The sequence below is a fragment of the Martes martes genome, assembly GCF_963455335.1.
Source record: "Martes martes genome assembly, chromosome: 8".
NCBI lineage: Eukaryota > Metazoa > Chordata > Mammalia > Carnivora > Mustelidae > Martes > Martes martes.
The window spans coordinates 91,518,063-91,543,811 of record NC_137895.1 but is presented as its reverse complement, the minus strand read 5'-3'; the positions used below and the strand labels follow the sequence as shown (position 1 = coordinate 91,543,811).

At 38.8% G+C, this 25,749-nt stretch overlaps 1 protein-coding gene across 4 annotated transcripts in view; it reads left to right on the top strand.

Annotated features, from left to right (window-relative positions):
• The window catches only part of SARNP (SAP domain containing ribonucleoprotein), a 43,636-nt gene that overhangs the window by 5,789 nt on the left and 12,098 nt on the right, over positions 1–25,749 (top strand). For 3 of the 4 annotated variants that reach the window (XM_080810873.1, XM_080810874.1, XM_080810875.1), the window contains 7 exons: positions 2,930–3,029; positions 4,959–5,026; positions 8,326–8,377; positions 9,207–9,280; positions 9,715–9,743; positions 13,545–13,570; positions 14,672–14,740. In XM_080810873.1, coding sequence (XP_080666999.1) covers positions 3,027–3,029; positions 4,959–5,026; positions 8,326–8,377; positions 9,207–9,280; positions 9,715–9,743; positions 13,545–13,570; positions 14,672–14,740 — 321 coding nt within the window. In that variant the 5' untranslated portion in view covers positions 2,930–3,026. Of the gene's footprint in view, positions 1–2,929; positions 3,030–4,687; positions 4,735–4,958; positions 5,027–8,325; positions 8,378–9,206; positions 9,281–9,714; positions 9,744–13,544; positions 13,571–14,671; positions 14,741–25,749 lie in introns of all 4 variants that reach the window. The other variant, XM_080810872.1, reaches the window with a different exon arrangement.

The following is a 25,749-nucleotide window of genomic DNA, read 5'->3' as shown; positions in this document are numbered from 1 at the left end:
ACGTTGAGCTTTGAATTGCCTGAATATTTGTGAGGAAGCGTTAACTTAAACCCAGGGTGGTGGTGGGGAGAAATGGAGGCTTCCGAGAAAGGTTAGGGGTAACAAGAGATAAAGAAGTTGTATTCTTTGTAAACAACAGCACCCTCTAAGCACATGCACACAAATGATACACTTAAAATGTTAGATGATGTCCATTTCCTGGGGTTATGTAAGACTTTTATTTTCTTCTGTACTTTTCAGAATTTTCGAACTACTCTACAGTAAACATAATACTTTTATAAAAAAGAAAACTTTTTTTAAAAGATTATTTTTGGGGCACCTGGGTGGCTCAGTTGGTTAAACGTCTGCCTTTGGCTGGGGTCATGATCCCAGAGTCCTGGGATCAAGCCCCGCATTGGGCTCCCTGCTCGGTGGGGTGCCTGCTTCTCCCTCTCCCACTACCCCTGCTTGTGTTCCCTCTCTCACTGTCTCTGACAAATAAACAAAAAAGCTTTAAAAAAATAAAAAAGATTGTATTTATTTGAGTTAGTGAGAGAGGCTGTTCACGAGTGCGCATGCGCATGCACGTGCATGCAGGGGGAGGAGCAGAAAAAGAGGGGGAAGGAGTAGTGATGACCCTTACATGGGGCCTGATTCCACAATCCGAGATCATGACCTGAGCCCAAACCAAGAGTCGAGTGCTCAACTGACTGAGCCACCCAGGTACCCCAAACGAATGAAACTTTTTTTTTTTTTTAAGATTTTATTTACTTATTTGACAGATGGAGATCACAGAGAGGCAGGCAGAGAGAGAGGAGGAAGCAGGCTCCCTGCTGAGCAGAGAGCCCGATGCGGGGCTCGATCCCAGGACCCTGAGATCATGACCTGAGCCGAAGGCAGAGGCTTTAACCCACTGAGCCACCCAGGCGCCCCCGAATGAAACTTTTTAAAGTGTAGCTAAGATCAAAAGCCTTGTTCTCCAGGAAGCAGAAAGAAAATGAAGAAACATGGTACCAATGTAGGAAAGATCCAGGTTCTTAAGAAATGGACCTTAGAGATCAATTAGAGTCTCCATTCTAGATTAATAGTATTCAGGATATGGTCTGCAGGCCAGTGCAGGGTCATGAGCTGTTACTGGTTATCAGTAAGTTAAAAAAGAAAATGAGTAAGCTTTTAGAAACTTTTATATCAGTTTGGCATCACTGCTACATCCAAGTGTGCAATCGTTTTCCAGTAACTGGTTTTTATTGTTTTTTACAAACATATCAGTTCACCTGGCTGGAATATTTTAAGAAGTTGGCAGCCCCATCAGTCTGCCTAATTAAAAATATATTGATCTGTGAAATTTGGAAACCTGAGAAGCAGTGATTCTGTCTAATCTTGTCTAATCTTTAACCCAGTGTCTAACACTTATGAAGTGCTTACTAGCTGCCAAGCACTATTGTAAATGCTTTACAAATATTACTGATTTAATCATCCTAATAGCCCTAGGGACTAGGTACTGTTGCCTTATCCCTATTTCATAGGCAGCTGAGGCACAGAGAGGTTAAATTAGTCATCCAAGGTTACACAGCTATAGGTGGTAAAGCTGAAATTTGAACCCAGGTGACTTTAGAAGAGGCCATGCTATGCTTTTAATGGGTGATTTACTACCATGTTTCTCAGTAGAGGGTGCTGTTTGTTAAGTAGGATAGTTCTCCACACAGTATCCCTGCTTGCCTGACCAACTCACTGAATGCTCCACCTGCCCAGTCATTGTATTGGGGGAAAAAGTGCCCCTCTCCATTTTCAGGTGCTCCCTTGGTTGAAAACCAGAGATGCCTGGCATATTCTGTTAATTGTAAAGGTCTTTCTTTTATAGGGATTTGCTTTCTGACTTCTCCTGGTTGATCTTAGATCTGTACTTCAAAGCCAGTGAAGTCATCTTTCAGTGACCATCTATTTGTGCACTGATCTGCATATAGGATTTCTGGAGCCTTCCCTTTTCTGCTTGTTCTCCTTGGATCAGCGTGTCATTATGCTTCTTAAAATAAGAATCAAATAATCATTTAATGTAGATTCTGTTTTTCGGTTACTGTAACCTAGAATTACTTTGGTAGCAAATCATACTGTTAACCCTCTTTGTACTTGTAATCATCTAAAATCCTGAGGTCTTTACCCTTTGAGTTACTGTTGAGTCAGATCTTGCTCATCTGATTTTTGAACAATTTAAGTTTTGAATATAAATGTAATACTTTATAGGGATACCTAGTCCTTCCAAATTGAATCTTCTTTTTGGCTCTTTGTTCTCTGAAGAGCTCCCCTTCTTGCCCTCCTTGCCCTTTAGTTCTATCAGTAATCTATCAAGTCTTCCTTCCTCCTTCTGTTCTCTGCAAAGTTGATAAGCATAGCTGTTATATGTTTAGTCAAGTTACTGATTTAAAACTTCCACAGAACTTGATAGCATGCCATTAGATATTTTTCTTATTTTGACATAGATCCTTTAGTTGATCCATTGTTGACATTAAACTAGTTAATACATAGGTCTACCTAATTCTTCAGTGGTAAGGCTTATATGCATGTAAATAGTAAATTGCAGTAAGGGATTGGGGATAATAGATAGTAAGAAGAATCTGCTTTTAGATAATTAGTTCTACTTAAAGATTCATTTTTTTCTGTATACTAGCTGGTACAGTAATGGGGGGTGCAGACACCATCCCATCCACAGAAATACCTAGGGATTTGTGATGATAAATAGTTGCATGAATAGGTAAGAATTCTATTAAAGTAGGACATTTATTCTTCATCATCTTTTAGAAAAGTCTTCTTGCATATTGAATATCATTAGAGAGATCCAACTTTGTGGATCTGGAGGGTTGGTGGGTTTAAGAGTGTAGTTTGGGATTGAACTTTTTTTAAATCACCAGGTTCATTCTGTTAACTAAGGAAAAGCTTTATTCTTTTTTCTCAGCTTGCTGAACTTAAGCAGGAATGTCTTGCTCGTGGTTTGGAGACCAAGGGAATAAAACAAGATCTCATCAACAGGCTCCAGGCATATCTTGAAGAGCATGGTGAGTGTTTTGTAGAGGCAGAGTGATACGAGTGAAGGGTTTAATTTTTTTGGCTCTGCCATATAGAAGATTTCTCCTTCTTTAAGTTGTTGGTGATATAAGCTCTTAACTCTATCAGAAAACTCTTGATCATCTAAAACAGTGATTATAAAGCAAAGAAATACATCCCTCCCTTTTTTTAAGACATTAAATTTTATTTCAGCAAATTGTTTGAAAGGAAGTATGCTAAAACAAGTATCAATAGACTGAGAATTGGAGAATTTGGATTCTGATTCCTCTTATGCCAGAGATTTACTTGGTAACTTTGCATAGTCACTATTTACTTCAGTAGGTGTCTGTTCTGATCTATGAAATGAGACAAATGTTGCCACCCTTGAAATTCATAAACCTAAGGAACCTCTGGTCCTAACTCTGACATTCTATAATTCTGCTTTTTTAAAAACCAACAGAACCAGCTTTATTTAAGGCATATTATCATCCCATGTTGTACAAGGCCTCGTTCTAATTTTTGTTTCCTTTTGTACCCATTCCTTTTATCCCACCTCCTTTAGGCAGCTATTCTAATGTGTTTGATATGTATTTTTTGTCTTTGTCCTTGTATAAACCTTGTGGTATTGTTTGGTATACAGTATTTTTTTATAATTGGCAGTGAGGCCATAGCCTTACTTTGCTTCTCACTTGTTTTCTCTAAGTACTGTGTGTTTTTAGGATATATTCATATTCGTGTGGCCTGTGGCTGTGTAGTCATCTAGTTTATTGATTCAGATTCCTGCATAGTGTTCTATCATGTATGGAAGCCACCATATTTTACTTAATTCACCTGGTGACAAACACCTATATTGCCTCCTAGACTACTTCTTTCATCTTCCTTTATATTTCTGTGTGAGTGTCTTTCTGGGGTATATGCCCACGTATAGGATTGCTAATTAATATCTGTTCATACATGTATTCTTGGTATGATAAAGCACTGCCAAATTGTTTTCCAAAATTGCTCTGTTAATCTACACTGTCATCATCAGTGCATAGAGGTTCTTTTATCTCCTCCACATACCTAAACTTGACACTATCCTATCAAGTGGGTTAATTTTTGCTAATCTTTTGGTTCGATTTACATTCCTCTACGTATTATAAAGTTTAAACGTTTCTTGTGCTTATGGTTCTTAGGGTTTTTTCTTCACCGTGGTTTCAGTGGGGTTCCCCTGAACGTAGACATTTTATATTCCTAGTAACTGGTCCCTTTTGGTTTTAGAAATAAATACCTTCTTCGTCATTTCTTTTTCCATGGTGTCCTTAGTTTTGGAAAATCCTGCAATTTTTCATATGTTACTTTTGCTTCAGGGTTTTGTTTGTTTGTTTTTTAAAGAAATCCTTCCCCACCACTAAATCTTAAAGATATTCTTCTACATTATTTTTTATTAATGTTATTGTTTGACCTCATTACAGTTTTTTAGTCTAGCTGGAGTTCAGTTTTATATTAATGTTAGGTAGAGAATATAGTCTTATCATCTCCATGTGGAGCAGATTTTATGAGCATCAGTTCTGCCTTCCGTTATTGAATTTTATTTTGGGAAAGCAAAATGATTATAATTTTAGCTTAAGTACAGTGATCAAGATGGTTTTTTAGCAGGGCTTGACCTGAATATTTTAATATTCTTTAGCTGAAGAGGAGGCAAATGAAGAAGATGTACTGGGAGATGAAACAGAGGTGAGTTGGAGAGAGTAAGGTTAGTCACTGGCCTGGCAACATGCTGCTACCTTGGCCATATTGCTTAACATCAATCAGTAGAGGCCTTAAACGCTAACTTGTTAGGGGAGCATAGAGGGGGAATGAAGGTTCTGGAAAACTGGTTCATTTTTGAGTTCTCATATTCTTTTATTGATGGGTATTTACTGTTGATTTATATTAACCATTGTTTCATTTGGTTTTAGGAAGAAGAACCAAAGCCCATAGAACTGCCTGTCAAAGAGGAAGAACCCCCCGAGAAAACTGTTGATGTGTAACTATCCCTTTTTTATGATCTGAGTACAGGGCAGATAGTTCTGGGTTTTGGAGGGGTTCAGTCTTTCATCTGTTTACCTCTTACACATTCCATTGGCTTTCTCATTTCTCATTAGATCATAAATTTTCAGAAGAGTCTACTTCATTTCAAATACATGGTCCCAGGGAAGCAAGGTAGTTTGTCTCTGGGTTATGTAATAGATAGTTAGGATGGGGAGACTTCAATCCCAGACTGAGTTTAGTTCTAGTCTTTGTTGTAGTACCATAATAGATGATTCTTTTTCTGTGTAGAGAATCTTCTAGATTCTCTGTGTATAAGGAATTTTGTAAGGGAGGAGGGTGCTGAGCAGAGATGATGTCTTAGGTAACACTGTATTCTTTCTTCCTTCTTGATTTACGGTGGAGGAAGGGAGGACAGAGTGCTAGAGTGGAAAGTGGACCTTGATTTATTTAAACTGTCCCACAAGGTTGATCACAAACTAAAGGTTGATCATAAACATTTCTTGGGGGGGCTCTCAAATCCAGCACATTAGTAACAGTTGAATCCTTGTTAACATTTTTGTTCCTCATAGCTGTATTTATGCACTATAAAAGACAGTATGTGTGCTAGTGAAAAGTCAAACACTACATAGAGGAGTATATAAATTAAAAATTATGTACCTCTTGTCTCCACCCCCTGTCTGACTTCCCAGAGGTTTTCAGTATATTCTTTTAGAATGTTACATGGGAAGTTTGTGTATATGTATATATACAGATACATAGACACACTAGGTGTATTGTGGGTTTCTTGATTTTTCTCAGATCTTTTTGTATCATTATACAGTAATGTTTTTATTTAAGTGTTAGTTATATACAAGGCAGGATTCTAAGTGTTTTACATGTATTCTCATTTAGTCCTCACATCAACCATGTGAAGTGGGGTAGTTATCTTTGTAAGTGGTAGGTCTCTTTTTTTAGCTTGTTATTGTGGGAAATTGCAAGTATTTCCACAAGTTACAAGAAAAGTATAGTAGACCCACATATACCTATCATCCAGATTTAGTAGTTATCAGCTCAGAACCTTATGCTTTCTAGCAGCTAATAGTACTCCATTCTATGGATGAACAGTAATTTCACCAGTCTCTTGATGAACATTTAGATAATGCATAATAGCAGAAAATGTAGTGCTGCATGTCCTCTCGCAATATTTTTATACTTCTGCAAGTATGTCCATATGATAAATTCCCTGCAGTGGATTTGCTGCATCATAGGAGATGTACATTTAATGTTTCATTAGATTTTATCTAATAATACTGTCTCCCCCTCACCCCTATTAAGGAAGGGGAGTGAGGGGCTAAGGGAGAGAGAGAATCTTAAGTGGGCTCCGTGCCCAGCACAGAGCCTGATGTGGGGCTCAGTCTCATAACTCACATCATGACCTGAACTGAAATCAAATTAAGAGTTGGACACTTAACTGACCAAGCCACCTAGGCACATCTAATAATACTGCTTTTTAAAGCCAGGTAATTATCTTCCATCATAGGAGATTTATGGTTAGATATAATGCCTAAAGGAAATGCTTAGAAATACCTTTAAAGTAGCGATGTTTTGGGGACCTCTGGAGCAAAAAGGAAGATGAGGTGAATACAATGATAATTGGCTTGTGTGGATTAACAGTGAAGTTTGAAAATTTTATAGAAGTTCATTATCCTTAGAATATGTAAAATGTGTGATTCTCTTATTTAGGGTGCTTAAATTTTATTAAAGAATTTCTAAACAAGGAAATTGAAAATGTGTATGCTGGGAGGGTGATTTTCTCTTTAGAGTGATAGTAGTGGTTAGACTACTATGTATGTTAAGAAAAGTTCTGGGTCCCGATAGTTTGGAGAATGTCTCATATTTGACTATGGGTAGGAGAGAAATTTCTCAGCGAAGAGAAATTTCCCATGAGTTCCAGAATGTGATTTGTATTTATTGCTTGAGCTTAATTGTACCCGAGGGAGCTGGAACACAGCAGAAAGAAGCATCCTTTCTGGGGTTCCCTTTCTGCCACGAGGTGTACTGCAGTGATTGTGCTTCAAGATGGGAATGTGAAGAAAGTCATTAGCTTGGGGGTTGGTGGAGAAGACTGTTGTCTTAATGGCATTGGACTTAAAGTAAAACATCAAACTTCAGTGTCCCTTTCTGTCTGAACAAGACAGAGAGAGGGTTGGGGAAGTATGGATGACCGGCAAATGAGAATTCAGGAATTTCTTTAATAATATTCAGGGCTAATTTAGGTACTTTGAACATTCAAAAGGAGATGCCCTTCATCTTTGGCTTGAGGTTCTCCCAAAATATGTTACTGTTTCTAGTTTGATTCCTCTCATTCCCTTACCCCTAACCAGGGTAGTTAAATATTGTAGGATGTAGTTATGGTCAGCAGGGGGCACCCATTGCTTATATGTCAGTCCAGGGACCTCCACAAAAGGATGGAGAGAGTAAGTTCCTGTTCCAGAATTGCTTCCTCTGAAAATGCCATTAAACCATTACTACCTTTCAGGGCATCAAATGGGAAAAGTGTCCGGGATATTGGAACAAAGGCTGCCCATGTCTCTAAATGAGGGACCTTAATGAGACTGGTTATGACCCACAGTTTTATGGGAGTTGTTTGGTGGATGGTTAATGCCCTTCCATTTATCCTGGGTACTTCCGAACTTTGTCTCCCGCCCCGATGGTCCCCCCTCTTTTGTTTTCTCTTAAACCTTTTGACTAGTAACTTAACCATGTTTTCCTAATTCAAACTCCCCTTAGCCTTTTTTCTTCGCACTCCCTCTGGCATTTTTATTTGTCTCAATTTGACTGTTCCAGCTGGAGCTACACTCCCCGTGGGAGAAATAAGGGATTTGTAAAAGAAGGAAACCAGAGCTTGTAGAGCACTTGTTAATTGTTGTGATGAAAATTGAGAGCTGCCATTTAAATGAGGGTTGGAGAAATAGTCATTAGTTCAGAAGTAAATTTAAGGTTCCTAAAAGTAAAATAAGTGGTTTCCGGTGTCCTTTGAGTGTTTCCTTTTCAACCCAGTATATTTAACCGGACTTCTTCCTGATTACTTTTGTATAGTTTAGCAAAGTAGGTTAGTCTACTGTCTGAACTCTTATCAATAGATGGCAGCTCAAGGAACTGAAGTTCTAATGGGCTTCGCATTTTTTTTTGGACTAAGGGGTAATGGAGAGATACGGGACAGAGGACATGATTCAGGTGAATTCTTACACATTCTAAAGTTGTGGGTTAGAATATCAAGTTTTCTGGTTTTAAAAAAAATTTCTTCTTTTCCAGGGCAGCAGAGAAGAAAGTGGTAAAAATTACATCTGAGATACCACAGACTGAGGTAAGTATTTTGCTCCCTAGTAGACCAGCAGTCTCTCTGTATCTTTCTGTTTCTTACCTTTTGTTCTACTTGTATGATCACTAAAAAATTGACTCATAGGCAGAAAACCAGTATTGACAGATTTTGGTATGATATATTTTTCTATCACCTTACTTGGGAAAATATCTGGGATGGCATAGTCACCTTTGAAGTCCTAGTTTTTTTTTATATAGTCCTAAGGCCTTAGTGGTAACTCTCTTTAAGATGTTTACAAACTAGATTAGAGTTTGGGAGGATTATTCCTTAGAAGAGATGAAAAGTAATAAGGGAAGATGTCACTACTTCATAGCTGGTAAGACTGAAATTTCTCTGGATTCTGTGTCAGTATCTCTGAAGGTCTCCATTTGAGATCTATGTGGGGGTTTTTTTTTGTACCTTTTAAGTAGAGATGACATAGGACAATGCTGCCTCATTTCTAACTGAAAGAGTACCACTAATGTTGGAATCACGCTGTTCCTTTGATCCCTTTTCAAAGGTCAACCAAACACAGCTTTTGTTTTCTTGGCTTCGTGCAGAATGTGGGTTTTATTTTATTCCTTTCCTTTTGTTTTTGAGGACATGAATGTAATAATAGTCTTTTGTGTTTGCATTGTGGAAAGGGCTGTAGAGTTAAGCCCTGGATAGATACAACCTGATAATCCTCTAGAATTGTCAGTATTTTTAGTTTAGACCTTATGAAATATACTTCTCATGTTCTAAAGCTACACACTTCTAAACAACTTTTCTCCTTAAAGAAGGAAACCACACATTAATTTTTCTCTTCCCCTTTTTTTGTCTCTTTATCACCTAGAGAATGCAGAAGAGAGCTGAACGATTCAATGTACCTGTGAGCTTGGAGAGTAAGAAAGCTGCCCGGGCAGCAAGGTGAGTGTCCTAGACTTTTGGATCTGAGACAGTGATAGTATGAAGGTCCTGGGTTTTAAATACAATTGTTGATTTTAAGTAGAATAGAGAACTTGCTGAAAAGAAACACTTTTTTTGGCTCTGTTCAGAATTCTCTGCTGATTTGCATGTAGTAGCTATAGATTGGGTCTCATCAAGCAGGATTTTTGTAATAGGTGAAAGTCAGGATCTGACTGTTACTCCTGGTTTTGATAAGGTTTCCTTTTAGCTTATTCTCTGGTCTCTTGGTGAGAAAAAGAGTAAACTGAACCTCTTTCATGGGGTTGTTAGAATTAGCTAATGATTGCAAGTCTTGAGATCACAAGCAAGAAGTGCCATATGTACACTTGACACGGAGACAGACAAGTAGGAGTGTGAACAGCTTCCTAAAATTTAGCTTGTTTTTCTTTCTACAGATTTGGGATTTCTTCAGTTCCATCAAAAGGTAAGAATACAGAGACTCTTCTAAAAAAAAAATTATATTTTAACTTTTCTGTCACAACAGATTTCATTTCTCCAAAACATTCACCTTTTTGCTTTACGTAAAACCATACTTAAGGCTTCCTTGGCACTTTAGAGAAGGTGCTGAAGTTATGAGAGAGTGGGAGGAAGTGTCGACATTTGTTTTCCTTTTCTTGGACATCTTTAGAGAAGTTTCTGGTATCTTGCCTGCTTATTCTGGTGTCTCAAGTCAGTGTGTAATTATTACGTACCTGTCCCATGTTATACTGCCTTGTGTAAGTGGTGAAAGAGAAAAGAGAGTATCTTTTACCTCAACAATCTTAACTTCTAGGAATTTCCAAGGAAATCATGTTGGATGTGCTTAAAGACCTAGTTAGCCGTAAGGATTATCACAGCATTATTTTTCGTGATCAGTAAGTAGAAATAATGTAGTACACAGTAGGGAATTTGTTAAATAAATGTCTACCATGGTATAGTAGACTATGCAGTTTCTTTTTTTTTCTTTTCTTTTTTTTTTTAAGATTTTATTTATTTATTTGACAGAGATCACAAGTAGGCATAGAGGCAGGCAGAGAGAGAGGAGGAAGCAGGCTCCCCGGGGAGCAGAGAGCCCGATTCGGGGCTCGATCCCAGAACCCCGGGACCATGACCTGAGCCGAAGGCAGAGGCTCTAACCCACTGAGCCATCCAGGCGTCCCTGACTATGCAGTTTCTAAAATGATATTGAAGAGTATTTGTCAGAAAAATATTAAACAAACAAATTATAAAATTATATTAGCAGTATATTTCCCTTTTGGTAATAGAAGTGCATGTATGTATAGATAAATAGGTTTGGAGGCTCTTGGGTGGCTCACTTGGTTGAGTGTCTGCCTTCAGCTCCGGTCATGATCTCAGTGTCCTGGCATTGAGCCCCATATCGGGCTCCCTGCTCAGCGGGGAGTCTTTCTCCTTCTCCCTCTGCCCAACCCAGCTCCCCCAGTCCCCCATTCATGCTGTCTCCCTCACTCTGTCTCTCTCTCTCTCTCTCAGATAAAAAAAAAATCTTAAAAAAAAAAAGGAATTTTCTTAAAACAAAAACAGATTTGGGGGGGTGCCTGACTGGCTCAGTTGGTGGAGCATGCAGTTCTTGATCTCAGGGTTGTGAGTTTGAGCCCCATGTGTGGTGTGAAGTTTACTTAAAAATAAATATTTTTTAAAAATGGGGGGCACCTGGTGGCTCAGTTGGCTAAGCAACCTGACTTCAGCTCAGGTCATGATCCCAGCGTCCTGGGATTAAGTCCTGCATTGGGCTCCCTGCTCAGTGGGGAGCCTGCTTCTCCCTCTCCCTCTGCCGCATCCCCTGCTTATGTGCACCTACTTTCACTCTGTCAAATAAATAAATAAAGTCTTTAAAAAAAAACGGTTGGAGGGAATATGTGCTAAATCGTTAACACTCATTGTCTCTAGTTGGAATTTTGAGTGCTGCTTTCTGCTTGTCTGTGTTTTTAAAATTTCTGCAATGAGTATCTTGTAATAAATTAGGAAGAAAGTTACATTTATCTATTTATTTATTTGAAGGTTACTTTTAAAAAGAACATAGTCCAGTTTTAGAGACTTAAATTTTATTTTATTTTATTTTATTTTTAAATTTATTTATTTGACAGACAGAGATTACAAGGAGGCAGAGAGGCAGGCAGAGAGAGAGAGGAGGAAGCAGGCTCCCTGCTGAGCAGAGAGCCCGATATGGGGCTCGATCCCAGGACCCTGGGATCATGACCCGACCGGAAGACAGAGGCTTTAACCCCCTGAGCCATCCAGGTGCCCTGAGACTTAAATTTTAAATGTAATCTCTTAATCGAATTTAGTTTTCTTAGTGATCTGTCCATTTGAAGTGTATTAAGATGTCCTCTAAAAATGTAGCATTTTGCTCTGCTTTTTAAAAGACTAGCAAGGGGCGCCTTGGTGGCTCAGTGGGTTAAAGCCTCTGCCTTCAGCTCAGGTCATGATCCCAGGGTCCTGGGATCAAGCCCCACATTGGGCTCTCTGCTCAGCGGGGAGCCTGCTTCCCTGGCTCTCTCTGCCTGCCTGTCTGCCTACTTGTGATCTGTGTCTGTCAAATAAATAAATAAAATCTTTAAAAAAAATAAAAAGGAAACCTGATCAATAAAATAATGTATTGATAACATTTCCAGTATCATCCATGTAATTCTAACATCTTTAACCTATAGAGTATCTCTTAAAAGAATAGAGTTTGGCAACATTTGAAAGGAAGTGCTTTTTATGAGTAAGAACATAAAAACATGTAACAGTTCCTAGTACATGGGTTGTGGCAAAAGTTGAATCTGTACCTGAATGTTTATAATGGAGAGTTAGGGAACCAATTATACAAGATTGTGATGACCTAAAATTCTGAAAAGGTTTTTTTTTTTTCCCTTAAAGATTTTATTTATTTGAGGGACGTCTGCATGGCTCAGTTGTTGGGTGTCTTCCTTTGGCTCAGGTTACGATCCTGGGGTCCTGGGATCGAGTTCCTCATTGGGCTCCTTGCTCAGTAGGGAGTCTGCTTCTCCCTCTGACTGCTCTGCCTGCCACGCCCCCTGCTTGTGTGTGCACTCTCTTTCTCTCTGACAAATAAAATCTTTTAAAAAAATTATATACTTATAATTCAGTGCTTTTTTTTTTTTAAAGATTTTATTTATTTATTTGTCAGAGAGAGAGTACACACAAGCAGGCAGAGAGGCAGGCAGAGGCAGCGAGAGAAGCAGGCTCCCTGCTGAGCAAGGAGCCCAATGTGGGACTCGATCCCAGGACCCTGGGATCATTACCTGAGCCGAAGGCAGCGGCTTAACCAACTGAGCCACCCAGGCGTCCCAATAATTTAGTGCTTTTTAAAAAATACATTTACAGGGTTCTGCAACCATCATCTCAGTCTAATTTTAAGACGTATTCATCACCCCAAAAAGAAACCCTGTATTGATAAGCAGTTGTTTCTCTCTCCACCCCCACCCAAGCAAACACTTATTTTTTCTATGCATATAAATTTGCTTTCATATAAATGGAATTGTACAATTCATAGTTTCTTGTACTGGCTTCTTAGCACTAACGTATTCAGGGTTTGTTCATGTTGTGTGATACATTAGTACTTAATTTCTTTTTTTTTTTTTTATTAAAGATTTTATTTATTTATTTGACAGAGACCACAAGTAGGCAGAAAGGCAGGCAGAGAGAGAGGAGAAGCAAGCTCCTGCTGAGCAGAGAGTCTGATGTGGGGCCCAATCCCAGGACCCTGGGATCATGACCTGAGCCGAAGGCAGAGGCTTTAACCCACTGAGCCACTCAGGCACCCCTTTAATTTCTTTTTAATGTTGGATAATATTTCATTGTTTGGGTATACCACATTTTACCTATCCGTTCATTAGCTGATGGACATTTAGGTTGTTTTCACTTTTTGGCTGCTATAGATAATGCTGCTATGAACATTCATATATAAGTTTTGGTGTGGATGTATGTTTTCATTTCTCTTGTGTGTATACCTATGAGTGGGATTACTGGGTCATATGGTAAACTCTCTGTTTAACTTTTTGAGAAACTGCCAAATTGCTTTCCAGAGTGGTTGTACATTTTGTGTTCCCATCAGCAGTGAATGCAGACATGATCTCTAGATGCAATGTTTGCTTTTTTTTTCCCTTTTAAGATAAAGGATAATTGTCCTTTATACTTCTTCTCTACTAATTTGATTAGAAGACTGTTAGCTTCCTTTATGATTTTTAAAAATGTTAAGTAAAACTTGTATTTGCTTCTTTAGGTCTGTCATCTGATGCCAAGCCTATGGTAAGAAATCTTTTTTTATACCTTGAGGGACAAATCTTAGCTCTGGTTTTAAAGTTGGAGACAGCTTCCCAGATCAGAGGAATTTCTGAGATCATATGAGTTTGGTGACTGTTTTCAATACAGTGTTTTATGTCCTGAATAAAATGGATTGTTTGAGTACTAAGAGGTCAGAAAAATTGCTACATCTTTCAAGTCACTATAGACATCTTCCTTCCTGTCATTCTTCTTGAAAAAATGAGTAGATTTTGTTAGCTAGAGGACAGTTCATATAATTCTTTGTTCTATGGTACTGTAGTTTTAGGCCTTGTCTAATAGCTCTGAAAAATGTCTAGTTCTTAGTTACCACAAACAGATCTCTGGAAGCTGCTTATGAATTCTGACTTTATGAAATCCTGCTCTTTTTTTTTTTTTTTAAGATTTTACTTATTTATTTGACAGACAGATCACAAGTAGGCAGAGAGGCAGGCAGAGAGAGAGAGGAGGAAGCAGGCTCCCTGCTGAGCAGAGAGCCCGATATGGGGCTCGATCCCAGGACCCTGGGATCATGACCTGAGCCGAAGGCAGTGGCTTTAACCCACTGAGCCACCCAGGCGCCCCTGAAATCCTGCTCTTGAGTTCATAGTGCAGTATGGGAAATGAAGATGAAATGTAGGAGTAGCAGAAAATTGAGTTGGGTTCTACTGGTAGATTTGTCTTCTGAAGAACGGAGAGCTGTGTATAGAGTTAAGAGCTACTGAAGAGGCTATGTATAGGATTTAATGATTTTGAACTATGAATAATGGACTTGTTTGGAGGTGATTATTCAGATATTTGCTTTTTTAAGCAGTGTTTGGCCTACTTTTATCTTAAACCCTCTTTAGGCTCTTTCCACCTTTGATGAACAAAGGAGGCTGGGTTGAATGTTTTATTGCATTCCAGAAGAGGTCTTTTAATAATTAGTGGCATGAATGGGTGCTGCTTAGTGTCCTGATTTGCCATATAGGGTATCTTTGATATTGTAGGCTTATTTGAACTCTTAGCTTTGGACTATAATTTCTGCCTTTTGTATCTTGTGTTTTGATTTTTTAGAATATGGGTTTTTTTCCCCCTGTGTTTTTATAGGTTAACCTGGATAAACTAAAGGAAAGAGCTCAAAGATTTGGTTTGAATGTCTCTTCAATCTCCAGAAAGGTAAAGTACTGTTTTTGCCACCTTAGAGCAGCTGGGGGACTACATAGCCTGGAAATGACTGTCCTGAGAATATAGCTAGCTATTCATATTCAGCACTTCATTTCATGAAGTCTTTTGACTGTCACCTCCACTCGCTCACTGTTGATTACGTTATAGGAATTATTTCACATAGCAAATAAGTTTTGTTTTTTTTTTTCTTGCAGATTTTTTTCATAGCTTCCACCCAAGCTGTTAGAACATGGTCTATGTTTCTCTTGGTTAAGATGTTATAGTCATTGATGGTAAAAACTTACTACATCTGCTTTAACTTCTAATATAGTCTTTGTTTTTCCCCAAAGATTTAATTTATTTACTTGAGAGAGAGTGGGTGAGGGAGCGAGCATGAGCAGGGGGAGGGGCAGAGGAAGAGGGAGAAGCAGACTCCCTGCCAATTAGGAAGCCCAGTGCAGGGCTCTGTCCCAGGACCCTGGGATCATGACCCAAGCTGAAGGCAGTTGCTCAGCTGACTGAGCCACCCAGGTGCCCCTCTAATATAGTCTTAATGGAAACAGGAGACGAAAATCCTGTCCTTGGGGCAAAGGCACCTAGAAACAAGGTTCCCTAGAACAAAAATAAAGTTATTTCATTCTTTCTGCCCTCTGCCAACTGACATTATTGAGTTTATTAAGCAAGTGACTTTGTTGACACAGTGCTCCACGGAGTGATCAATTTTATAGGGCATTGTTGTGTTTGGAGTTTTGCCAGGCAATGTTCTATTGGAGAAGATGCTGAGGATTCTCCTTTGCTTTGAGCAGGTAGTTTCTTAATCTGTGTTCTGTGAGAATGAAAGCATGTTTCTTGGTTGTGGAAGTTGGGGCAGGGTTAAGGGAAGACTGTTTCAAACCAGAGGAACTATCAAAAGAAAAAAAGTCATTGGGGCACTTGGCTGGCTCAGTTGAAAGTGGATATGACTCCTGATCTTGGGGTTGTGAGTTCGAGCCCCACATTGGTTGTGAAGGTTATATAAGTAAATAAACAAACAAACTTTTTGAAGGGTCATTATTTCCCACTGAGTATGGAAACATTTAGCTCTCTGGAAATCCATTGGGAAACACTGTCCTCTGACAGTGGCTGTTAAAATTTTTGCTCAGGAGAAAAACTGGGCACTAAAAAGTATAAACACATATGCCCCAATGGGACTTTCTAACCTTATACACAACTGCTACATTTTCCTTCCCTTTAGGTTACATATTTTATGTTTACCAGAAGCATAACATTAGGTCTTTGTGCCCAGCTCGATGCTGAGACCATAGGTGTTCAGTAGGAATATTTCCTAGTTTATGTGAAATTTTAAAAAATTCAGGAGTTCAGAGTAGACAGAGTATGTGTTTCTTAAGCCACATGCAGCTTAATTAGGAAGACTGTACTATAAACCAAGTCATTTGTGTTTTGTTTGATTGGATTGCCAAGGGGAAGGGTGCTTGGATCTGTGGCCCCAGTTCTCATCAGTCTCCTTTGGTATATGAAGACTATGTATCTGAGAATCTCTGCAGTAACTTTCTGTAGAGAACTGTATGTGCTCCATCAAAATTAACAAAATTGAGCATTATATCTCCAACTGTGTAGCTCATATGGACACTTCACCAAGACAGATTTGCCCCTCACTTTATAATGCCCACCTGACTTATTTTCATAGTATTTCATTACAGGGATATTTAGTGCCTTTTCACTGCACTTCCTTAGAATCTTTCTCCATATTTGACTTCCTTTCATTTTAATCCATAGGAAGCTAAGTGAAGCATGAAGAGATACATTTATTAGCTTTGTGACTTTGAGCACATTACTAAACTTCTTTGGTCCTCATCTGTAAAACTGGGAGTAATACCTAACACTGTGTTTGTGAAGAGTAAGTAATTGTGTATATGAAATTATCTAACATTTTAACACTTCGATCCTTAATAAATGTTCACTTTCTTCTTAGTTCAGTTATGTTGGCCACCTAACTTTATGAGATCAGTTAACTTCTGTGTTTAATTGAGTCAGTTTAATTGAGTCAATTAACTTCAGTGTTTTAGTTGATCATTGATAAGATTTCATTTCCCATTTTAAGTCTTGAAGGGTTAGGGTGCCTGGCTGGCTCAGGTGATGGAGTATGTGACTCCTGATCTTGGGGTTGTAAGTTCCAGCCACATGCTAGGTGTGAAGATTACTAAACAAAATTAATAAACTTAAGAAAAATAAATCCCTGAAGGGTTCTAATCAGATAATGTAATTGGTAAAATTCTGACTATATGAGCTGTGTTTTCAGATGGCATTCATTGCCATACATATGTTCTGGAGTAGTGCTTCTCAAATTCTGTAGCAAAAGACAAGTTTGTTCTTTTAATTTTAAGATTTTATTTATTTGTCAGAGAGAGAGAAATAAAGAGTGAGCACAAGCAAGGAGAGTGGCAGGCAGAGGGAGAAGCAGGCTCCCTGCTGAGCAAAGTGCCCAGTGGCAGGACTCAATTCCAGGATGCTGGGATCATGACCTGAGTTGAAGGCAGATGCTTAACCAACTGACGCTTAACCCAGTCGTCCCAAGTCTAGTTTTTTGAATTTTTAACTTATTAGGGTTCCTGGCTGGCTCAGTTGGAAGAGCATGAGACTCTTGATCTCAGGGTCATGAGTGAGTGCAAGCCACACATTGGGCAGAGAGCTTACTTTAAAAAGTTTTTTTTTCCTAATTCACTGCAGAGTGGTACTTTTGTAAAATACAATAAAAGTGCCACAGCAATGTTAAATTACTCTGGAAGTTTCCAAGCACTTGAAATTTCTGGAGTTATTGCAGACTGTAAAACACTTTGGGGATCAGCATGAGGAGGCAGATCACATTTTGAGTAACATTGTACTGGTGTAGTATGATTTCTTCCAGGGACCACTTTGCTTGGAGACTTGAAACTTTTGAGATCCTCTGAGTGTAGACTCCATGTGTATTCATATAAATCCTGATTTTCAGAATCATCCTGATTTCAACAGTTTGCTCTTTGCCCCATAAACCATTAAAATGTCCCAGAAATGCTGATGTTTTGTTGTCTGCCACTGTCCAGTAGAACTTCATGTGATGTTGGAAATATCCTACAGAATATTGTTCCATTGAATAAGTCTGTGTTATCTAATACAGTAGTCGTTAGCCACATGTTATTGATCACTTGAAATGTAGCTAGTGTGAACTGAAATTTTTAATTAAATTTAAATAGCTTCATGTATATTGGGCAATTCAAGCCTAGCTTGTATATCTCATACAGTTTTCACACTTGAAGTAGCATAGAAATCCTTGATCAGACCACATATTTGGGCAACTGTTTCTGTAGACCAGAATTTTTTAGTGCCTGAAGAATATAAGCAATTTCAGAGTGAATGTGGAAGGAGAGAAATTGGAGGAAAGGGAGTAGTAAAAGATAAGAAAAGGAAGTGTTCTTTTTTAATTTTTTCCATTTTATTTATTTATTTATTTTTTTAAAAAGACTTTATTTATTTGACAGAGATCACAAGTAGGCAGAGAGGCAGGCAGAGAGAGGAGGAAGCAGGCTCCCCAATGAGCAGAGAGCCTGATGCGGGGCTCTATCCCAGGACCCTGGGATCATGACCTGAGCTGAAGGCAGAGGCTTTAACCCACTGAGCCACCCAGGCACCCCAGTGTTCTTTTTTTAAAGTAACTTTTTCCCCAAAAGTTAGTTATTCTAGATCCAAATCCTGAAATTATAGCTGGCTACATTCTCATTGAAAGTTCTTTGGTTCAAAATCTTGTGTTTAACTGTTCTCTATCACCAGAGATGATTTGCCACCTAGTATTTGGTTGGTCAAGGTTAGTGATATGACTAAGTTTGTATTTATGGAACAACTAGGTTAGTGTAATGTGCCCACCTCATCCTGGGTTCCAGTATAGACTCCTCCTTTATAATTCGGTCACAGTCTTTAAGTTTTAGAATTCTCTAGGCACAGATCTCTTTCAGTTAGATAAGATGCAAATGGTGGAGATTAGCAGGTAGGGTAGAGATTTCTCTTCATCCTAGTGTCCCGAAAAGGGCAACAAGAAATAGCACCTTCTTTCGTGTCTGTTGCAAGATTTTGCTTGATCCAGCTTAAGGCCCAGATTTCTTGTGATTTCTCTTTGGTCGATTCCTCTGCAGACCATTGTGTATGATAAAGAGAAAGTGTGTGAGAGGAAGTGAGCCATGGATCAATAGTGTTTATGACTGGTTTGGTTTTTTTTTTTTTTTTTGGTGTCATAATCTGGTCATCTTTTCTTTATATTTTGGATTTATGTTTTGAGCATTTTGCAAATTTGAGGTTACCAAATCACTGCTCTTCTTCCTAGGCTGACTTTTACATGACTGCTCATGTATTTCAACATTCAGCTCCACTAGTATACTGTATGTGTTAGGCGGTACACAGAAACTTAAAGAATTATCTGCACACCACGCCCCCCACCCATCTCAATCATCTTCCTCCTTTCCCCCTGCCCAAGAAAGGCCTGTCCGTTCATGTTTCCAACTCAAGTCTCAGTGAATAGAATCCTGTTGGTTTAGGATAATGGGAAGTGACAGGGCAAAGAATGGCACTGGCATTTATAGACATTTTTTACACAAGAGGCTGTAAATTGTCCCCTCCAACTCTTTGGACTATTTGAGGATAGAATGGCATGCTTTTTCTCATATAAGCCTCATGGTGACTATGGGCTGAGAAACCTCCCACCCCCTCAAACAAAACAAAACCCAGATAAATAATCTCTGCCTGGTTGGTTCTGATTGATCACCAGTTAGGTTTTCAGTTTTGTGCTTGACTGGTTGTTTTTATTGTTTTGTTTTGTTTTTGTTTTTCCTTCTGTCAGTTTTTCCATGCCTCCCAAGAGAAGTAGTGTTTGGGTTAGTCCTGTTGGTGAAGGACAGGGCTTGGCTTGGAACATAAACTCATCTTTGAAAAGAGTGAAAGATGGAGGGAGGGAATAGATGGGAAGCTAGCTCAGTTAGTAGATATGGTCATAGGACATTAGTTTTATAAAAACTGAATCTGGGTTTAGAGTTAGGGTGTAAACTGATAATAGCTAATTTGGATTGTTTTGTTTTCATCCCCCCCCCCCACCCCGCCCCCGCCAAATTGGCATATTTGGGAAAGTGAAACTTGATACTTCAGGAAGTTATAGGACATCCAGCTAAGTAAGTATTACAAACAAAACAAAACCCAAGCCCAGGCACTAAGTAGAAAATGGAAGTGTGGTTTATACTCTTTTTCCCCCCACTGAGAATGTGAGGGGCATGTGTTACTGCTTCTTGGTTCTTGATTAGTAGCAGAAAATATAGGCATCTTTTATCCCTATTGACATTAGTACATCTTCCCCACTTCTCTGCTGCAATATTAATGTGTTTCCCTATTTGTAGCTCATGTTAAGGTAACTATCCTAGTGAGTTATCGTAAGGCCTATAAACAATAAAAGCTGCTTTTCCTGTGTTGTGATTTTACCAGTTTTCTTCCCTAATGATTTTGGTCTGTGTTATACAGACCTATAAACCTATAAAAAGGTTAAAAAGTTAAGTATCTCTTCATTGATCATTATTTTGTTGTTGAGGCTGGTAGCTAGAGGATTGTTGGGTGGCTACAATGATTAGTTTCAGGAACCTTTTGTATAATTATAGATTTTTGCTAACCATTGCTTGGGGATGAACCACTACAGAATGAGAGAGAGATTGGACTTTCCTTGAATTTGAGGATCGTGTCACTGCAGTCTGTTGAGATATCAAAGAAGAAGCTGTGACAGAGTCACTTCCAAGCACAGGAGGAGAGCACCAGTGTCTCCTAGCATACAGATTTCGCTGTGGCTAACTGATTGTGAGCTGGTCTCCATTCACTCTTCTGGAATGCATATTTGATTTTACCTAAATTCCCTTCCACCATCTGAAATAAATGAAATGTTAGTTCTTCCCTTTCAGCAGTGGGTTTTGGTATAGAGGGATGTGGAAAGAAGGACGTTCACTCTATGGATTTAGAAGTTGGTCACCAGCTTTCTCAGAGGGTTTATAATTGTTTAGAGTTTAGGTATGTGTATATAAACCTTTTCCAAAGGAAGAACTGTGGGACAGCCATGCATAGGACATTGCCAACATGGTACTGTAAGACCCTAAAGAACCATAAACCATGGTGAGGAGTTTGGCAGAATTTTTTTTACAGGGGTAGTGGTAGAAGATTTAGATCCCAAGATAAGTTGGAGAAGTAGTCTGCTAAGTGGTTTTGGGTTCTTTTCCATCCAGAATATACTCAAGTAGCAGTACCTAGGCCAAGCACACCACTTAAGTCTCTATTCCCCTTTCTTATGCCCCATGAGACCAAGAGAAATGCACATAGTAGGATTGTAGATGGGAAAAACTTTCATGTAGATCTTAGACATTTCATTGAGCAAGAGTTTTGGGGGAATATCACCACCCCTCATCCTAGATTGTTGTTTTTCTAAAAATGCTTCTTCCATTTAAAAAATTACATTCTCTTAACTTATATTAACCAATAAGAAAAGACAATAAGAGTGGGAGAGAGAGAAAGATGTGTGTGTGTGTGTGTGTGTGTGTGTGTGTGTGTGTGTGTGTAGTAGAGATAGCAGTTGAGACTGTCAAGATGAATTTCAGGAAAGCTAAGATCCAAACCCACGTAGGTTTCAGCATTTCTTGAAGCATTCTGGGGCTCAGCTAAAATTTAACCAGTCCTTTAAATCTTCTTTTAGTTAATAATGATTTGAAAATTAATATTTGGTCTTTTTTTCTGCCTTCTCTCCTCTAAGATAAAAACTGCTGTTTCTCCACCCGCCCATTGGAATAAACCTTGAGGGAGTGGTGAAGGAGCTGTTTAAAGAGGAAACAATAGGGAAAACTCTCTGACCTCAGTTTATCCCCTCATCTGGTTCTTCATTTGTCCCTGCTGAGGAACAGAACTTGTCTTTTGTCTGTAACACAAATACATCTTCACCTCCCTCCCTTCCCACTCCCCCCCACCACCCGCTCTTCTCACTCCCTTCTATTATAGTTCCAATCAATGATGTCATTATGTGTGCCATTCAACTGCTGTTGAGCCACTTGGCTATAGGAATTTGGAAGAGCAAAGAGGCAGAATGGAATTTTTCTCTGTCCTGCCTAGGGCTCTTGAAAATATATTCTAATTTTAACTTGAGAAATAGGAGTCAGGCTTTTCTTTGCTTAATTTCTTCTTCTACCCTCCCACTCTATGTTCTAACCCTTAAACACAGTTTTTACTAGCTCTGTATGAGGAAAAAAATGGATAAAAAATGTTAGGAATACAAATTGAACACCTTAAGAGGAAAAGCTTTAAAGATTTGTGGAAGCAAGATGAAAATTTTGATGCTTTTTTGTCAGAATTTATGCTGTTTTGCCCTGTTTATTGCAAGCTGAGCCTTTGAGGAGTTTCTGGTTAAGGGTTATACTTCCCTAGGGTGTATGGTTGAAAACACTAAGGATCTTGGACCTTTTCATTTTATTTTTTTGACATGATTTTATACATCGAGTTTGAATCCAAAGAACTAGAGGTAAGAAAGCTTGTAGTAAGAGAAAAATGCACTCTTTTCTGTCTCTCCTGTTCAATATCCCACCCCTACTTAGGTCTTTGCAATCCTTCTTCTAACATGTCAGAACTGATGACTTTGATAAAAAACAAGTTTTATGCCTTTTTGTGGTCCCCCTGTAATCTTCTCCCCAAGAGTAAATACAGCCTGGAAAAGGAGGGGAATGAGTCTGTTTCATTTTTAAATACATTTAGTTGCTTTTGCCAGCCAAGTTCTTGAGATGGGATCATTCTGAATGTCAATTTTTAAAATTAAAAAAAAAAAAAAAAGTTCCACTCTTTGTACATAAGATAAATAATTTTTAAAATTTATTTGTAAATATATTATATCTGTATATCTAGTTGTATGTCTAATCTGGGGGTTACCAGTACCTGTGTCTAATTTGGGAATGACCCAATAACTGGCCTGACTTTTCTAATTATAGCAATATCTAGTATCTCTGTCTGATTGCTCTCAGATACTCTCCCTGCCTATGGTGAAATGTGAGCCCACTTTCTGAATCCAAGTCTGTCCATTCTTCAGAATCTGTATGGGAGAAAAGAGAATGGGGTGGGTTTTTTTGTTTGTTTTTGGGTTTTTGTGTGTTTTTTTTGGTGTGTGTATTGCTAGTTTTTGGGCGGGACAGGTAAGAAGTTTTGTTATTCAAAGATTCTTTGTGGTGTGAGAGCTGTAGCAGTATAAGGATGTTTAAGATGTATTTTAATACTTGAGAGGCTAACATTTGGCTAATAGTGTTCTTTGGGCTGACATTGATAAGAAGAAGAGACATTTTATTTTTGAAAGTATGTATAGGTTCATGTGGCGCCTGGGTGGTTCAGTCGGTTGAGTGTTCCGCCTTTGGCTCAAATCATGATCCCAGGACAGGATTGAGCCCCACATTGGGCTCCCTGTGCGCGCTCGCTCGCTCTCTCTCTCTCTTCCTCAGATAAATAAAATCTTTAATAAAAAAAAAAATATATATATATATATATATATAGGTTCAATTCAAGTAAAGTTTTTTCAAGTAAAATTTAATAATTACATGGCAGTTCGTTTTCTTACATATTCATTATTAATAGCAAAGTTGCTTTTCATGTCTGATAGCCGAAGGAGATCAGATAAAATCCAGTAGTATTTTAGAGATAGGAATGGGGATGAGGCAGAGCATCAGATTGGGAGATATTTTATAGGGGGACATTTGCTTATAATGTTTGCAAACTAGCAAAGGCCCTGTTTTGTTTTGTTAAGTTTTTTTTTTTAATTTTTTAAGTAATCCTGCCCCCAACCTGGGGCTTGGATTTATAATCCTGAGGTCGTCATATGCTCTGCTGACTGAGCCAGCCAGGCACTGCAAAAGCCCATGTTTTTAATAAAATCTGAGGTGTCTTGTTAAGATCTAGAAAATGTTAACTCCTTTCATCCCTCCCCTTTCCTTTGTTACTCTTTTCTCGCATTTTTAAAATAGTATTTTAACCAAATTTTACCTTCTCATACTGAGAACAGACTCTTAGGACAGAAATGGAAATGTATTTTCAGGGTATTCTACACTTGAAATTCATATCAGACACTGAATCCTTAAATCCCTAGCAGTGAAGATGTGTTCTGAGAAAGGTACTGTGTTTGAAATGCTTGCTGTCTGGATTTTAAAAAACATGGGTGAGGAGTTCATTGAGGTATAGAATAGAGGAGGCAGTTACAGAATTTTCACTACCATGTTCATGCTTAGGTATGAGGTAGTTGAGGAAGTACAACTAGAAGTGAAGAGAGCTGTAAGATCAGAGAGGCCTTATGTGATGGACCTCTTTAGTGCTGTGTTAAAGTGAATGAACAAAACACAAGCCCTAAGACAAATCCTATCTGTTCTTCTGTCTGCTCTCTACCTTGTTGATATTCCCCCTTGTACTCTCTATCAGTTCTGCAGTGGGAAAAACAAACAAACCAACCAACCACCTTTGTGTGCTTGAACTTAGTTGCCATTGTCTCCCCCCCCACCAACCCCCATACCTGAAGTTTTCCCTGATCTTGTTTGGCATGTTTTTCCTATATTGAACTCCCTTGTCAAAGAAGTCTCTCTTTTCCTCTACTTGAATTCTATGAAGGCAAGCAATACAGGTGTGCTTCATAGAGCCAATTGTGATTTCTTCATAGCTTTCTTTTCCCCTTCTCATCCCTGTGGCTGAGATACTCTTATTTTTAGGGAGCATAAACTTTTTTTGGAAGGCCCCTAGTGCTTTGGGGGGAAAGCTGGAATGGAGTAGCAACTTTGCTTGGACTTGGTGCGATTGACTGATTGATTGATTTTTTGGGCTGTGCTTTCTCAAAGCCATTTGCAATTGTTCCTAGCTATAGCTGCACATAAGGGTCACCAGGGGACCCTTTTAAAAATACATCTCCCTAAGCTTTTCCTTTTAAGATTCAGATTTATTAGTTTGGGCGAAACCAGAAATCTTCATTTTAAAATATTACAGGTGGGTCTCCTGGCTGGCTCAGTTGATAGACCGTGAGACTTGAGTCTTGAGTTCGAGCCCCACATTGGGCATAGAGCTTACATTAAAAAACAGGTAGATATGGTTATAGATCTATTTTACAGGTGAAAAGAATCTGCTTTCCTAGTGCTCACTCTTACTCTGAATACTTAGGTAACTGTCCTCCTTCATTCTCTGTATATTTGGTTAAGATAGCATATACCTTCCCTTCAAAGTTTTTAGCTTCCCTCTACGGACTTCTTGACATTTTTGGTAGCTCTGCATCGCTTATCCTTAAAAGCAGCAGCTTCCTGGCTTTTAAGGGAGGGAGGTGGGGACTTTTAACAGAAACTTGGTTTCCGGGGGTCTCAAGTGTAAAGCCTTCATTTCCTCCACCTGCCTTGCTTTGTCCTACAATCAGCTAGAGCAAGACCGAGACGACCTCCTCTGGGGTTGGAGAGGAATGGGGGTGGGGGAAAGAGCTTGTTTTGGAGAAAGAGAAAAAGTGATGGGAGCTAGTGACTGAGAAAAGTGTTTGGTTCTGAGCTGATTGTGTTTTGGGGCTTTAAATCCTATAAAGATAAAGGAGATACAGTTCCTGGCCGTCTCTAAATCTCATGTAGCTTTAAAGTTCCTGGCTCCCTGATGGCCCTAGAAAGTTGATTCTGATCTCACAGTTAAAATTTTTGAGAGTAGGTAAGATGGTTTTATTGGGAGATATATTTTTTTGTTATGTGTGTGGGAGTGTTGGAGTATCTCTTTACTATCTATGTGCTAAAATGGCATACCTTTTACTAGTCCAGCCTTTCGCTTTTGTCTTGCTTAGTTAGGCTCTGTGCATTAGTTTTTAGGACCACCTCATGTTCCTTGGTCTGGCTGACATAAAGGCTCAGGAATAAACTTGTTCAGATGAATTTCAGAAACTGGGGCAGGGAGGTGACAGCTGTGTGTTTAAGCATTGCGGTGTTTCTGAGAGAAAAACC